We start from the raw sequence: 17,366 nt of genomic DNA on the forward strand, positions 1-17,366 counted from the left end.
AACTATAAAAACATTCACCACTTTCCCCCTTCTTTGTATCTTCTTGGGCTCTTGGAGAGGAAATAAGATTTCATTCATTTTTTGGTTGTTGTTCTTGTTATTCCTTACTCCTTCTCCCATCTTTAATATGACTATGTTCTCTGCATCATTTTGAAGTTTTTAAAAATCTTTCTCAATTTGTAATTAAAATGATCTCCTGTGTACCTTGTTGCAATACTTCTCTAAGTCTGATGTGTCTTTTATTTTAGTGCTCACAAGGCCAAGCAAGCATGCATTGCTGCATAAATTCGTTTACATTTGGCAGACTGATAGAACTGAGGGCTAGTAACAGACTCGAATAGAATAGAATAAAATAGAATAGAATAGAATAGAATAGAATAGAATAGAATTGAATTGAATTGAATTGAATTGAATTGAATTGAATTCTTTATTGGCCAAGTGTGATTGGACACACATGGAATTTATCTTTTAAGTAAACATTCAAAAAAACCAGAATGTTTTTTTTAATATCTTATTCTATGTGTTCAGAATGGCAAAAGACAGATGTTCTGTTTCTACAATATTTTCCTAATTATGATTTGTTTTTCTCTTGATTTTTTTAGAATTAAATGGGCTCCGACAACGGGTCATCTATTTAGACAAGGACTTTGCTAAGGCTCAGAAGGTAAAGTGAGATTCTTACTTGGAAAAAGGGGTGTATAAATGTATGTTGGTGTACATTAGTATAAAATGTAATTTTCCTTTGAGGGTAATATCACCAAGGTATCACAGAACATTAGTGGATATTTCTTGATTTTTAAACTGCACTCTGGATAAAACTGGCTAAAAAACTCATATAAACGAGTATTAAAAATTGTGATACCAACTCTTCCTTACTATTCTCTTTTACATTCAAATATTTTGAGTTTTAAAAAAAGGGTTGTACAATAATACTTGTGGACAATCTTCCCTCATATTACATTTCCATTCCCAAATGGTGAAAGGACACAACTGGGTTTTTAAAAGAGTTAAACAGATTCAAAATCTATAATTACAGGAGTTTGTAGTCATTCTTCAGAGGATTTGTGAGTGTAAACAAACGATAAAAATCAGAATTTTGTATAATTGACGCTGTGCCTAAACGTTATTGGTGCTTTAGTAACAACTTTCTCTCTTTCACAGGCTCTAAATAAGAGTAAAAAAGCTCAGGTAAGGTGTCAGTATATAGTATCAATTGCCATGTTAAGTTCAGTCCTGCCTGGACTGAGACTTATCTGCCAATTACTTATTTCTAATATTTTTGTTTCGTTTCTCACCTCTTCACAAGTCTTCCTTTCCTTCTCCCAGATGATTTCAACTTTCTGACCAGAGAGAGAATAAGCCAGTGATGGCGAACTTTTTTGGCACAGAGTGCCGAAAAGGGAGTGTGCGCGCGTGCTTTCAATGCACGTTATGCGCTCGTCTGGGTTGCAACCCGGAAGAGGAGCTGCCCTGGCTGCATGTGTGCACCCAAAATGAACTTCTGGTTTCTGGCGTGCACATGTGTGCCGTCCAGCTCGTCTTCTGGTTTTCTGGTGCGCATGCGCATGTGACGATCAGCTGACTGGTATGCACGATCACACAGGAAAATGGAAGATGAGCTCTTCCAGTTTCTGGCACTGTTGCACGCACAAAGGCCAGCTGATCGTCGTACGCACATGCACGCCAGAAACCCAGAAGAGGAACGGGTGATGCTACGTGTGCCAGGCGACATGGCTCCGCATGCCAAGTGACATGGCTCTGTGTGCCATTTTGGGCACACGTGCCATAGGTTCGCCATGACGGGTATAAGCAATCTAAATCAAATGAGACAATCTTCGTTCTCAGTTTTTGCCAAGCTATGATTTAGAGTTATTGGATACGAGATGGGAGGCAAATACATTTCCTAAATAAACAAATAAATTTTAATGCAGATATCCAGAAGCTCCCAAATAAAAAAAAAGACTTTTCATATGCACATGCCTCTTAGCTGGTCTGAGAAAAGCAAGAGAGAAACAGCCCCCAGTGGTGTAGATGGAATAGAAAATATGATTTCCACATCTCTTTTACCTGTGCTTCCTCTTGGATACATTTTGCAACCAATTTCTCTGATAACTACTGCATAACTGCTGGCATTCCATCATGAATTAAGGGCCACAGCATAATATGGACCACCTAGAATTTGAGTAGCAAAAAGGTAGTAGGTGTGAACATTTCCCAATATTGTTAGGAGATTGACAAAGGAGGCCCAATCTGCTTGAAGATTTGGGCCTGCCATCTAGTGGAAGGAAGTGAACCTTGCAGTGATTATGTATGTGGGATCTCATGCAATTTTGTTGACTTTGTAGGAGGTGGATGCACTGCTTAGTGAAAATGAAATGCTTCAGGGAAAACTGCATAGCCAAGAGGATGACTTCAGGCTGCAAAATAGCACTCTCATGCAGGAGCTCTCCAAGGTACTGGACTCATGTTCCCTTTGCAGTGCCACCAGGGTCATGCCAGGGGGTGCTGTGTGACACGAAATAGCACTGCTGATTAAACCACGCAGAATTCTAAGATAGAATTCCAGAATCATAGAGTTGGAAGGAATCATTTAGGCAGATACATTCAACAATCTGGCTAGTGAAGAAATCCAGAGCCTTAACAAATGGCTATCTAGCGTCAGTTTGAAACAATCTTCAAACCGGATCTTCAAACCATGGTTATGAAAGTGCAGGATCTACATTTCAGAATCAAAGCAGAATAAATTAGGGTTGTGCCGCGCTTCAGACTCAGTTTCCAAACAGTTTATGGGAGGGCACAGGTGTGCAAATGTAGCCTGTCTTGAGTCCCTTAAAGCAGCTGCTCTCTTCCCCAGGATTGGTTCTGAGAAAAGACCTTGTAAAGGTGTTGCAGGTGGGCGCTAAATTCACACTCCTACGTCCTTCAAGACACATCTTGCACATTGAATCTAAAATGTTGAACAACATATTTAATTTAATACTTTTAATCCGGCATCTTCAGCTCAGGTCTCAGAGATTCTTTGCCTCCATGGTTAATCTTATCTGTTCTAATCTTTGCTTTTGTTTGTTACTACCGCTGGCCCAAAGCAGATACTAAATGTAAAGTCTGGGTGGGAGGAATACAGCCTTCCGCTCCCCAACAAACTTCTTCATGCATGTGAAGAATTATTTTTCATTATCTTTCACCCTAGTTTGCCTATCAGGTTGACAAGTCCAGTTGCTGCAAATGGATTTTTTTTCCCTTCCACTCCCATGGTGTGGTATTTGAGTCATTTGTGTGGTATTAAAAAAAACAACATTCTGAGTGGGAAGCTTTTCTTAGCAACCGCTGTTTGAATGCTTATTGAGTTTGGAAAAGTGCAAGCTAATCAGGAGGGGGGAAACTCTTCCCATGCATTTGTTGTGATTATTAGATTACTTCTAGTTCATTAAGTCAAAACCATTGAAGAAGGGAAAGTTCACTATATCCTTTATAGTCAACTCTAAAGAGAAGCGGTCTCCAACCTTCCAACTTTGGTGGCCCGGCCCAACGTTTGTGTGTGTTTGTGTGAGTGGCGAGTGCATGCGTGTGCGCACAGCTGCACCATTCACATTAATGGAGCTTCATGCATGAACGGGGAGCACTTGCATGCAAAATTGCACTCGCGCGAGCAGGGGGCGCTTGTGCTTTGTGCAACATTCCACTCGTGCAAGCGGAGAGTGCTTGTGCTCAAAGCTCCATTTGCGTGAATGGAGCTTCATGTGCAAGGGTCCTTTGCATGCACAATTGGAGCTTCACGTCCAAGGACAAGCGCCCTCCACTCAAGCACCCATCGCTCACATGACCCAGTTTCACACTGGCCACGTCCCAATAATGGGCTGCAGCCTGGGGGTTGGGGGCCCCCCACTTTAAAGCACACTCTTGGGACTTATTTTGGGGAGCTGGGATAACAAATGCTATTTCTTGCCATGAAGATCAGGGATCAGCTTCAGACCAATTTCCTCTGGTGGATCATCTGTGCTTTTTGTTCAGTGTTCTGAGAAATGTATTTCCTCGCTGACATCCAGTCCTTTGGTCTTTCAAATGCAGCTCTGCTCGCAGATTGAGCAGTTGGAGAAGGATAATCAGATTCTTCGGGAAGGGAAGACAGCGGTAGCCAGCGAAGGGGCGTTCCCAGCCAGCTCCGTGGATGGCGAGCTGTTAAGGCTACAGGCGGAGAATTCTGCCCTGCAGAAGAATATGGCAGGTAGCATTCTTGCTGACATACAAATGTGGGGGCTCAAATTGAAGTTTGGAAAGTCCAAGGAATTGGACAGGGGGAAGGTTGGAAGGTGGAGCACTCTAGAGCAACCTTCCCCAAACATGGCCTCTGCTGAAACTTCTGTGCATCGAAGTCCACACAGCATAATGGGGAAGGTTGCCTGCAAGCTGATCTGATCCTTCAGCCTGGCAATTGTTCTGAAGGGGTGCCTGCTTTATGGCCCTACCTCTGTGTGCCATGAATAGGCTAGAATGTGCAAATGTTGGAACTGAGTAGGGGACAAAGCTAAGATCTATAGCCAAGTCATGGAAGGAGGCAATAGAGGTGTAAGTTCAAGGAAGGTAATTGCTGAAAAAGCAAGAAACAGGAGGAAATCCAATAGGCTAGAGTCTTTGTCCTTGTAAGAGTCTTAATTGAGGCTGATTGCTAATTTGCTAACAACTGGTAATCAGCCAATTGTTTATTTTTTATGAGAAGAGCTGGAATCTTGTGCTGATGACGTCGTTCTATCGGTCCATGATAGAAAGTGTCCTCGCATACTGTAGAACAGTATGATATGCTGGTTTAACAGCCGTGGATAGGAAGGCATTTTAGAGAGTGATCAGTTCGGCACAAGAAACCATTGGTTGCCTTCTAACTGGATGACATCACCAGGTCTCGCTGTTTCAGCAGAGTAAGGAAGATACTTAGGGATGATTCACACCCTGGCCAGTGTCTCTTTTCACTTTTACCATTGGGCAGAAGACACCGAAGTATAGCTAGCTGGACAAACAGGTTTAAAAACAGCTTCTACTCATGGACTGTCAGATTCCTAAACACAACCACAATCACTCCACATACATATGGAAATGTATGACTAGTTTTTTTCTTTCTTTCCCCAATTACTTGTATAAATTGGGAATTGTATTGTCTTGTATTTTCTGTTATGGATTGCACCTGTAGAGGCTAAACCAATTTCGTTGTATACAGGATGTACAACGACAATAAAGGCTATTATTACTATTACTATTACTATTATTATTATCTCAAAAGTTGCCAAGTTTGAAAAAACACAGATTTAAAAGGGATCCAGAAGAAGGAATCGGTGGTCTGCTCAGAATGGGTGACTCTTGTTCTGCAGCTTTACAGGAGCGCTATGAGAAGGAAGTGGCCCGGCAAGCAGAAAACCGAAGTGGCGCGAAAGGTGATGGTTCCCCGGAGCCTTGTCCCACTGTGCCAGAGACAACTTCGGAACGGCCGGCATTTGACAGTGACGGTAACGGTGCCATTTCACAGCAGCTTCTCTCGGAGGTCGAACTGAAACTGCAGACCGAGAGGGAGGAAAAAATACTGCTGAAGGAGCAGCTGCAAAGCCTCGAGGTAAGAAGGACTCCCTGATATTTGCTGTCCTTTGTCAGTGTTGATTTCTGCCTCAGCTGGAGGTTGCAGCTCCCGCTGAGGGAAGTAGTTTGTAGGGAACAGGGAGTCATTCCTCACCGCGCATAAAATGCAGCTATTTCAAAGAAAGCGCTCGAGGTAAGCAGAACGTTTTGACCCCAGTATTGACCTTCAGGATATGAGAAGAAATCCCGTGCAGAGATTGAGGAGGCTGTGGTCCATGGGATATGGTCAAACATTGTCCACACTCAGCATTTCTCACCACAGGCTATGCTGGTTGGGGTTTCTGCAACTGGCAATTCAATAGCATCTGTGAGTGGCGCAGTGGTTAAAGTGCAGTATTGCAAGCTAACTCTGTCCACTGCCAAGAGTTCGATCCTGACCAGCTCAGGGTTGACTCAGCCTTCCATCCTTCCGAGGTCGGTAAAATGAGGACCCAGATTGTTGGGGGCAATATGCTGACTCTGTAAACCGCTTAGAGAAGGCTGCGAAGCACTGTGAAGCGGTATATAAGTCTAAGTGCTATTGCTATTTTACCATAAAAATCCTTGCTGCAGATTGAATTTCTCCAACTCCATCCCTGCCCTCTAGTCCAAGTACTAGAGAAGCGCTTGCCGCCCAGTTGCCATGGCTCATACTAACTGGATTTGCATATGGAGCTTGCACTTTAGTCACTTCTCACTTGGATTACTCTAATGTGCTACCTGGGGCTGCCCTTGAAGATCATCCCGAAGTTGTAACTGGTTCATCATGCAGCAGTGCACAGTTCTGAGAACTTGCAATTCACCTGTATTAACACTGCTGCTGTATGAGTTTCATTGGCTTCCAGATGCAAGTCAGGGTGCTGGTTATCGTGTTGAAAGACCTGATGGCACAGGGCCAGGTTATTTGTAGGGCAAATAATGTGGGCATTTCCAGATCCCTTCCTTTAAATGGAAGGATCTTTGAGGCACTTCTCTTTTGTAGCTGTTATGTCCTGTGGGAGCAGCCTTTTCCTTGAGATATTGAGGGCCCCTAATTATTAGCCTTCTGGAGGACTGTGAATAGAATAGAACAGAACAGAACAGAACAGAACAGAACAGAATAGAATTTTTTTATTGGCCAAGTGTGATTGGACACACAAGGAATTTGTCTTGGTGCATATACTGCACATAAGTGTACATAAAAGAAAAGATACCTTCATCAAGGTACAACACGTACAACACTTAGTGATAGTCATAGGGTACAAATTTAACACTTAATGATAACATAACATAACATAACATCAGAGTTGGAAGGGACCTTGGAGGCCTTCTAGTCCAACCCCCTGCCCAGGCAGGAAACCCTACACCATCTCAGTCAGATGGTTATCCAACATTTTCTTAAAAATTTCCAGTGTTGGAGCATTCACAACTTCTGAAGGCAAGTCGTTCCACTTATTAATTGTTCTAACTGTCAGGAAATTTCTCCTTAGTTCTAAGTTGCTTCTTTCTTTGATCAGTTTCCACCCATTGCTTCTTGTTCTACCCTCAGGTGCTTTGGTGAACAGTCTGACTCCCTCTTCTTTGTGGCAGCCCCTAAGATATTGGAACACAGCTATCATGTCTCCCCTAGTCCTTCTTTTTGTTAAACTAGACATACCCAGTTCCTGCAACCGTTCTTCATAAGTTTTATCCTCCACCTAATCATCTTTGTTAAGTGATACAACACTTAATGATAGTCATAGGCTACAAATAAGACCTGGCTCTTCACTCAGGCATTGGGCTAGGGTGGTAGTGAGACCAGTAGATCTGGATATTGTGGTACTACTATGGCAGGATATATGATTAGTTCTTTTGGGGGAAGCAGGCCTGTGGATTTATATTTATTTGTTTTTATGGAATGCTGCCGTGAGCTGTCCACCATTATAATATGTGTAAGATAAGTATTTTCTAACAATATAGCTAAATTACATTGAATTAGAAGGGTGCTGATCTAATATAACCATTGCTAGCAAAATCACCAGTGTTATCACCATGGCAGAGAATGTTTCAGTGAAGAATAATATACAGACTTGAAAGCAGGAGAGGATTCTGGAAACTCTGGATCATCGTGATTTGTCCTTTGTCCCCAAGTGCAGACCTTTATTTTTATTTTTATTCCCAGAGGAGTGGAGGGTGAACTTTTGGTTGCCTAGGATAAAGTATATGATCCCCAGCATACTGGTTTCTGAACTAGAAAAACCTAGACGTTGTCTCTTCCTTCATCTCACCACTGCCCTCAAATGGGTGTTTTCTTATGGAACCACCTGGTGGGAGTTGTTCGAAACAATTGCCAGATCAGTGAAAGACTTTGAAGGCTTGAGACAAGTCATTGCGTTTGCCTCTCCTTCCTGTCCTATAGGCATCCAAGACAACAGAGACCTCCCGCCTGCAGCAAGAGCTCTCCAAGGTAAGAGGGGGGAGAGATTTGTATGGCTGGTAAACATTTTTGGGAGACGGTGGTAGGAAGGTGAGGTTTGCTGGTGGGAACTTAACAGCTTTTTCTCTCTTATGCAGTTTATGGAGAAGCTTAAGAAGAAACAAGAGAGGTATGTTTTGGACGTGGGAAGGGGAGCTTGGTCATATTGGGATAAGGAATGGGGTTTACTCCTTATTAGATAGATAGATAGATAGATAGACAGACAGACAGACAGACAGACAGACAGACAGACAGACACCATATTTTTAGGAGTATAAGATGCACTTTCTCCCCCACCCCCCAAAAGAGGCCAGCGGGTGGGCAGGAATGTAGTCCCACCCACTTGCTGGCCTCCACCCTTTGACCTCTGCCTCCCAGCAATTTACCTCCTTGCAGCAAACAGCCCGTTTCAGCTTCAGCACAGCCTGATTAGCACAAGCAGCTGATTGTCGGTTGGATCAGCTTCCCGATCCTCAGCTGTTTCAGGGTGCAGGGATTGCCATTGCCTATTACCGTGTGGGCCTCTGCTGTTTGCTGCAAGGAAGCAAATTGCTGGGAGGCAGATTTTTTTTTCTTGTGTTAATCAGGCTGTGATGAAAATGAAAATGAAACTAAAGCAGGCTGTTTGCTGCAAGGAGGCAAATTGCTGGGAGGCAGAGGGTGATTTTTTACTTGTTTTCCTCCCCAAAAAAGGTAGGTGCGTCTTATAGTCCAGAGCATCTTATACTCCAAAAAATACAGTAGATAAAATGACTTTATTGTCATTTTGAATGTACACTAATCGGCATACATTAAAATGAAATTTTGTTGCATGCAGGTCTCAAAGGTCACCACCTCGAATATACCCTACCTAAACATGACAAAATAAATATAAAATTATGCATAGACCCACATATATTATATGACCCAGAGAAAAATACAGTCTAGTTCATATATATACATAGCGAGAAAAATGAATCTTGCGAGTTTACCGGATGGATGGCATAGGGAACAAAGCTGTTACAGAATCTCGTAGTCCTGCTAGAAAATACTTCGAAACCTCCTCCCAGAGGGGAGCAACACAACTGTTAGAACAGAATTACAGAACAGAATTAGTTAGCCAGGCTTTTACCGGCCTGATTGCTATTCCTGTTACAAGTGAAAGTTTGCTATCAACTCAAGAAATTTGGATGGATGCTCCTTCCTCCACTGCTGAGAGAATGTTAATATGTTCTGCAGGGTGGCTTCCCTTTGGGAACCAACTTTGGCCTCTCTTCTATTCTGTGTTTTAACTTCTCCCTTATCTTGGCTTCCCTTCCTCTCCCTTTTAGCTTTGTGCGCCTTCAGACAGAAAAAGAAGCGCTCTACAATGACAGCAGGTATGGACTGAACAATCTGAAATTTCATCCTCTGTGCCAGTGCAACAATGCACTTTTCACATGTTTGAGAAGCACCGGGTGGTTGGAGTAGAGCAGGGGTGTGAAACTCAAGGCCCATGGGCCAGATCCGGCCTGCAGGGTATTTAGATCTGGCCCGCGGAAACAACAAAGGACTGGCCCGTGGTGCCTCTGCCAGTGAAAATGGAGGTTGCAAGGGCTGCCCCCCCCCACTCCGTTTTCACTGGCAGAAGATTGCAGGAGGGCATCCCAGCTGAAAACGGATCTTGGGAGCCCATTTTCACTGGCAGACTGCTCAGGCCACCACAGGCGCCCCTCCCCCTCGACGCAAGTGATGTCAAGCTGGCCAGCCTGGCCATCCCTCCCCCCCAGCCCCGAAGTTAAACACAACCCTGATGCAGCCCTCAATGAAATCAAGTTTGACACCCCTGGAGTAGAGCTTTCCAAAGGATATTTGAAGCCAGGGTTTTGGAAGGAGGAGAAACAACAGGAGGAAGCTGGAGAGCTGAAATCCACCGCCAGTATTACAATCCAGATCATCAGGAAATCACTGCAGTGTGAAAGCATTACATAAAGTCTGGCAAGGGGATCCCCATGGGAATCCGCTGAGCAAGCCAGCTGATGGCGTGGAATGAATTGCACTCATGCCTGACAGGCCTGAAGTGGACCCAGTTAAGTAAGCAGAAAGCCTCTTGAATGATCATTGGCCCCATTTTCATGACATTTATTTAAGCCATGCAGTACGGCTTTCAGATACTATAACGATATAACAAATTACATTCATAATAAAATAGCAGATTACATTCTAGCCGAACAAAGCTATATAATACTGTGTGGGTAGGTGAGGCAGGGCCTCTAAGCTCAAGAATGCCGGTGTATGTATCTCTCCCCCGTTTAGTAAAAACAAATTATCTGTGTAAAGGAGTCCCTGATACAGAATAGATTAGACACATGCGCATAATTTAGATCCAGTGTTGTGCCTCCTAGCTAACCTTGGCTGGTCTTGAGTGCTATGCAAACTTAGCCTTAATTACAGTTTGGATGGGGGAACCATCTGGGAGGCTCAGAGCTGTTGGCCAGATTTCAGCACTGAATTAATAGAGTATTCTAGAAGAAGGCAGTGGCAAACCACTTTCCTTATGCTGCTTAGAAAGCAACTCTGAAAGTCCCCAGAGTTGAGCATGGCTGAAAAGTGGAGGTTCTTGCTTCTTTTCTTGGTTGGAATTTGCATCAGCCCAGGTGCAGGTTTTAACTGAAAGTGAAACTGGAGGCTGGAGCGTTGGGCAGTAAGGTGTTAAAGTGCTTTTGTTGCAGTCGTGGGTGCTGAGGATAAAGTGGAGAAAGAAGCACATTCCTGGGAAGACCAAGAGTAAAGCTGGAAATGGGGATGAGTGGATGAGACGGGAATGAAAGAGGCATTTCCTGCAAGAGTAGAGAGGTGGAAAGAGGAGAATGAAACAACGGGCAGAATGACTCAAAGGCAACAAAGCAGCTGAAGGAGAAGAAAGTGCTGTCCTTTCCCTCTGTAAACAAATTTTCCCTTCCACTGTGCAGGACCAAAATTGAGGAGATCCAACAACGGAAGGAAGAGGAACTCAAATCTCTGCAAATTCGTAACCAGAAGCTGCAACAGGAGCTCCAGTCCACGAACCAGGTAAAAGACATTTTTCCTTCTCCTGTAGTTCAGATTGAGTTACCTTTAAGGCGTGGCTAAGGAGACCTGATTCGTCGGATTTAGAAAGCGTGTCCAGGAGCTTTGCCCCATCAGCAAGAAAACCTCTCGATCGAAAGGGTTTAGTTTTATCAGTTTATCTTGATGCAAAGCCTAGCTATGTATTTGCCCAGTTCTTCTCAGCTTTGGTTCTCTAATCCGGGGGTCCCCAACCCCCGGTCTGTGGACCAGCACCGGTCCTCAGCATGCTGGAAAGCGGGCCATGGAAACAAGTGAAGCCCTATCCATGGGATGCAGGCAGCACACAAAACCACATCCCCTCCGGTCCATGGAAAAACCTCTCTCTCCATGGAACCAGTCCCTGGTGCCCAAAAGGTTGAGGGCTGCTGCTCTAATCTGTACAGTTAGAGTAATTCTGGCCTTTCAGTGTCTAAAGCAGGGTTTCTGAACCTCAGCAATGTTAAGAGGTGTGGACTTCATCTCCCAGAATTCCCCAGCCGGCAAGACCACACCTCTTAAGGTTGCTGAGGTTGAGAAACACTGGCATAAGGCATGACTGTCTTGTTGGGGGCCACAATTTTCCCCAGTGAGGCTTGAGAAATATGATGGAGCTAGGGGTTGTTTGAATAGAATAACAGAGTTGGAAGGAATCTTGGAGGTCTTCTAGTCCAACCCCCTGCCCAGGCAGGAAACTCTACATCATTTCAGACAAATGGCTATCCAACATCTTCTTAAAAACTTCCAGTGTTGGAGCATTTACAACTTCTGGAGGCAAGTTGTTCCGCTGATTAATTGTTCTCACTGTCAGGAAATTTCTTCTTAGTTCTAAGTTGCTTCTCTCCTTGATTAGTTTCACCCATTGCTTCTTGTTCTACCCTCAGGTGCTTTGCCTCTTCTTTGTAGCAACCCCTGAGATATTGGAACATTGCTATCATGTCTCCCCTAGTCCTTTTCATTAAACTAGATATACCCTGTTCCTACAACCTGCAACAGTTCCTGCAATGTTGATGGAAATATACTTCCTTTTTGTTAGGAAATTTATTTTTTATTTCAGGGCTTTGGAGCTGATAGTCTAATATCACTAGTAGATTACGGTCTTCATTTTGGCTTGTTGATAAATAAACCTTGTTTATAAATCACATGTATAGGTCAGTGATGGTGAACCTTGTTTTCCTCGGGTGCCCAAAGCGCGTGTGTGTCAACACCCATAATGCAATGCCCCCCCAGGCCCCGCCCCCCCACGCATGCGCGCGTGTCCCCCTCCGCACTGCCCTGCTCTCTGTGCATGCGTGCGCAACACCCCCGCGCTCCCCTCGCCCCCCCCGCACATGCGCACACAGCCTGTTTTGTGCTAGCAGGCCTCCCTGAAGCTTCCTGGAACCAAAAGTCAGGGGTGGGGGGTCGTGCCACACACACACCCCGTTTTGGTGCTAAAAGGCCTGAAGCCTCCTATAACCAAAAATGGGGCACGCCTGTGTGACCCTCCCATCCCCCTGCATGTGCGCATGGCAGACACCCAAAAATCAGTTGGCTGATGGGAGGCACAAGCATGCCCGGTGGAGCTGACCTGGGCATTGGCTCATGTTCCCGCAGAGATGGCTCTGCATGCCACCTGTGGCATGCATGCCATAGGTTCGCCATCACGGGTATAGGTTGTCCCACTCACCAGCTAAATTTCTACTATCTCATGGAATTTCTGAAATTTCATTCCTGAAATTTCTTGGAGGAAATGCCACAGACTTGTTAAAGTGGATAAAGCATAAATATAGCTAAAAATAATGGGCCATTTGTTTCCTGCTCTAGAAAATAGGATTCCCTCCTCCGTTTTCCCTGAGAAAGGAAGGAATCTATGCTTTTATCTTTTTAATGGTTCTGAGATTTATTGATTCCACCTGATAATTTTTATGGGCATGGTTGTCTCCATCCAGGGTGTGATCCTAGTGGAATTTAATGCAACAGAGAAATCTTCCTTTTATGTTATTTCTCTGGTAAAATGTGTTCCTTCTTTCTCAGGGCTTCTTGGAATTAAAGGACCAATTGCAGACTGGTCAAAAAGAACATGAATTGGCTCTTCGGACTCTGCAGGACCAGGTGAGTGACCCTTCTACTTATCTCTTCCCCCCCCCCCTTTGTTAAGAATCTCTGATCTGCCTCAAACTATAATTTTGACAAGATGTTTACTTTCTGATATTGTAGGCCTTTGCAGAGAATTGAATCTCTGTTTCTGCTTTGGGGGGTTAGGCTTATAGCTCCCATCAGTCTCAAGCGGTACTGGGTTACTGGAGCTAATGGCATATGAAAAGCGTATGCATAGACACTTATGCCTGTTCTTGAAATAAGATGATAAGTGTATTGCATTAGAAGTAACAGATACCCAGGGAGCTCCCTGAATGGATTCTGGTTTTGGCCACATATGGTTTCAAAGTTTATTATAAGGTGGTTCAGATTTGCCACCAAAGAAGCAGAATTACATGGCTTGTATTAATTGTGCTATTTGAATACAGTTGGCATTAGGAGTTCTAGACAATGTGAAATTCTGATTTTGCTTTTGTAGGCATGGACAAAGATTTATGTTTCTAATGATAAAATGTTCTCAGGTCATAAAAGCTGGAGATGTGTGATCTTTTGAAGTAAAACAAATATATGTCTGTGTTTGTTATTATGTTCTGTAGTTTTCTCCTATGCTACTGTGACAAAGGTCAGCCCAAAGTCCTGTAGATGGTTGAACCAAACTTCCCTAATTGTTAATCATCCCTGATCATTGGCCTAGTGATTGAGGCTAATAGGAATCTAAAACATTTAGAATGAATCATCTTAGTGAAGCCTGAAATGTAAAAAAAAGAGGCCTTTGACAGCTCTGGTTGGATCAGGAGATAATAAAGACAGTGCCTTATCTCTCAGCAAGACTTCTGTCATTTACTTTATATAGGGCTGCCCTGGAAAGTGATTCCAAAGTGCCTTCTGGCTGTCTAGTACTAGCCAGTTCAGCAGGATAACTCCTATTTGAGCTACCCCCGGCTGCTGTTGGTTTCTGGCTCAATTCAGAGCGCTGATGATCACATATAAACTCTATACACTTGAACTCTTGCTACTTCTGGGCTCCTTTCCTCCAGGTAGAATCTGTGTGAAGCAGACAGAGGATCCTTCAAGTGCTCGCCCCATGGGGAGATTGGAGGAGGGCAGGGGCAGGGTTTGCTTGCTGGCATTCAAAATCCCCATTGTGATCTCATGTTATGTTATATTGTTCATATTATGTACTATCTTATGGCTGTTTTTAGACTGTGCACTCCAAGACGTGTGGTGATCCTTATATGTGGGTAATATATAAATAAAGCAAGCCATATGGCTGACGGTCAAATGGGTTGGCTAGCTGCAGTGTTGATACAACCTACCCCTATTAGTTCACCGAGTTACTTCGGTAGAGATTCATCTGTTTTTTTTGGCACTGTGATCTTACTTTCCATAAAATAATTTGCCTGCTGTTCTTTCCATTTAATTTAGTAAGTTGCACATTGGCATTCTATTCCTATTCTTGCCATACTCTTATGTGTGGGTGTGTGAATTATGTTGATCCAGTATGGTTTTATATCTATCTTGTCTGTCTGTCTGTGTATTTGCAGACAGAGCATGCAATGTCTCCATAGTACTTGGTACTTTATAAAAAGAAATCTTGATTTGCTGATGGGGATGGGGTTATCTTTCTCTAGATACTTCCTTGTCAGTAAATCCAACTGAACCTAATAAAACCTATTGAATAGTTAAATATGAAATTACATTATGTATGGAAAAAAATAGAAACCTGAGACTTAAAATTTGAACACTATTAATGGCAGTTGTTGAAATAATACTCCAAAAGAATTAACTATAAATAATGGAAAGTTGCTGTAAAAATACTCCCTCCCCATCTTAAGTAGGCTGTTGTATCACTGTCCTGTGAGTACATCTCTAGTCTCAGTGGGGAGACACATACTATATCCAATTGGTTTATATCATTCATTTGCCCCATATTGAAAATGATGCAATTTCAGACAAGGCTATGTATTGCTTTATTGAATGAACTCCTCTTGGCTATCCTTTCTTCATTTGAGTGATGCCTTGTGTTCAGTCGTAAGCATATATAAATGTAAAATTATGTGAATGTGCTAAAACGTCAGAAGATTGCAGAAGGCAGTTGTCTGCTATGAACCTGAATTCACATATTGTCTCCCCAACTCAAAGATTGTTCCGCCGCATTGTGTTTCTGGGATGGTCCCTGTAAGAGAATCAGAACTGAAGGGTGTTTGTGGATGATAGTATTGGTTGAATATAAATTGTATGGGTAGTTACAGTTGTATGTTGTGATATTGTCTGAGCTTATACATGGCAATGAGATTATAATCAACCAGCATCTATTTTATCTATTGCAATGTCATTGGGGGTGACTGTTCTTTATTTTGTTTAACATTGAATATGTTATCGTGGACCCTTTACTATGATACTTTACATAGTACATAGTTACATTGTTTACCATAGAAATTTTAATCCCTGTTCTTATGTAATCTGATGTGAGAATGGACATCATATTTGTACGCTGATGGCTAGATTCAGCATCATACTAATCTGATAAATCCATTATTACAGAATCAGTAGCAGAGCTGAGCAGTGAACCATCCTACAGGCTGCAAAAGATGGGGAAAATCTATAACGCTGTTAAGTATTTAAGAAGCAAAGTGAAGCTAGTATAGCAGTTAATGAGAATTGTTATCTGAACAGATCCCAGCTCCCTAGAATTTAAACCAGAGCATTGACCTATATGTAGGTTATGCTTGCTGTGTATATATGTATTCTGTCAGCACAAGAAGAAACTAATTCCAATATAAAGAGTTGAGAGAGCAGAGAAGCCAGATTTATTGTTGTAGGGAGTTAAAGTGTAACAATATACTTGTATAATCTCTAATTTTTGGCCATGGTTGTAGTGATGGGAGAATAGTCCAAATAATCTGGAGAGCACTGCTAGTACCTTCCCTTTTAATAAAATGATATGCTGCACATGGGAATAACTTCCATTCAGTGGTTTTAATTCTTTTATAGTGCAAGCTTTTCTGTTTATAATCTCTCTCTCTTTTTTTCTACATGGGGTTGTTCTTGATGGCTCTGAATGAAAAGGGGAAGTAATTTCAGGTTTTGAGGTTATGCTGGTAGGGGAAGAAGTTTTTTTTTTTTTAATCTCAAAGGATTTTCTCCACTCTCAACCTATGGCAAATAAAAATCAATCCGATTGTCTTAAATCTTTTGAAAAAGTCGGCATTGGGAAAACGCCACTGCATCAATCAGGCTTCACTCAAATAGAAGGATGGAAAGAGATAGGAGAGAAAGATGTATGCAAAACCATCTATGTATTTTTAAAGGAATTTTGATGTGCATTCTCTCTCTCTCTCTCTCTTTCTCTCTCTCATGTTCCCTTTGTCAGTATTAACTTCATATACCAAATTCACTGGTTGTTTCTCCAGAGAGGATATTCAACATGTTTTCTCTGTAGATTTGGGGACCATGCTATTTTGAGAATGTTGCATCAGAATCTTCATTTCTTCTACACAACTTGCTACCTTAGGTTTAATTTCATCCAAGGAGCATATGATGTAAAACGCTGAATTTCCTATGTAAAACTATACGTAATGGATAAGCTCTTTCTTTTTGAAAAGAGACAGTTCAGAACACTTATTTCACTCAGATGCTATTTAGTATGAAATAGTCTTAATATTTCTTTCTTTTCCTTTCCATTTGCTATTCGATTCCTCCTTCTTGAGAACTGTTACTATGTTCTCCTTTTGTTCCTCCTCTCCCCAACATTTCTTGAGCAATGCTTAAAGCTAATTTCTTACTATAAAAGCGACTCACCCGGCCCCGAATTGATTTTTGATTTACAATATTTGATCAACAAAAACCTAGTTGCAACTTTTTGTTCTGAAGGGTAATTCATCTCTGGTGAATGGACCATGTAGCTCCGAAGGATTTTCACATGTCAAGAGTTCATCAGTTTTATTTTAATCATGAGATACAGACATTCCTAAGAGTGTTACTTACTGTTATTACCTGCTTTTGTAACTAGAAATAGGACTGCAAAGTTCAACTAAAATCTCAAAAAATGAAAATTTTAAATCGTTTGGAGGTTCACATGTATTTGGACGATCAGTTGGTGACTTTTGTTCATTTTTTTCCTTCTGTCTTTTCAGCAGTGCCAAAGCTAGAAAATAGAGCAAAATACATCCTTAGCATCCTCATTTGAAGCCAGCTCTTATCTTGA

The 17,366-nt window shown here is 42.4% G+C and overlaps 1 protein-coding gene across 2 annotated transcripts in view; it reads left to right on the forward strand.

The window, feature by feature from the left end:
* The window catches only part of GRIPAP1 (GRIP1 associated protein 1), an 80,458-nt gene that overhangs the window by 3,747 nt on the left and 59,345 nt on the right, over positions 1 to 17,366 (forward strand). For both annotated transcript variants that reach the window (XM_058171841.1, XM_058171842.1), the window contains exons 3-12: positions 603 to 664; positions 1,162 to 1,188; positions 2,346 to 2,453; positions 4,069 to 4,225; positions 5,361 to 5,599; positions 7,979 to 8,026; positions 8,134 to 8,165; positions 9,346 to 9,393; positions 10,966 to 11,065; positions 13,097 to 13,174. In XM_058171841.1, coding sequence (XP_058027824.1) covers positions 603 to 664; positions 1,162 to 1,188; positions 2,346 to 2,453; positions 4,069 to 4,225; positions 5,361 to 5,599; positions 7,979 to 8,026; positions 8,134 to 8,165; positions 9,346 to 9,393; positions 10,966 to 11,065; positions 13,097 to 13,174 — 899 coding nt within the window. The remainder of the gene's footprint in view (positions 1 to 602; positions 665 to 1,161; positions 1,189 to 2,345; positions 2,454 to 4,068; positions 4,226 to 5,360; positions 5,600 to 7,978; positions 8,027 to 8,133; positions 8,166 to 9,345; positions 9,394 to 10,965; positions 11,066 to 13,096; positions 13,175 to 17,366) is intronic.

Source organism: Ahaetulla prasina, chromosome 2, assembly GCF_028640845.1.
Source record: "Ahaetulla prasina isolate Xishuangbanna chromosome 2, ASM2864084v1, whole genome shotgun sequence".
Classification (NCBI taxonomy): Eukaryota; Metazoa; Chordata; class Lepidosauria; order Squamata; family Colubridae; genus Ahaetulla; species Ahaetulla prasina.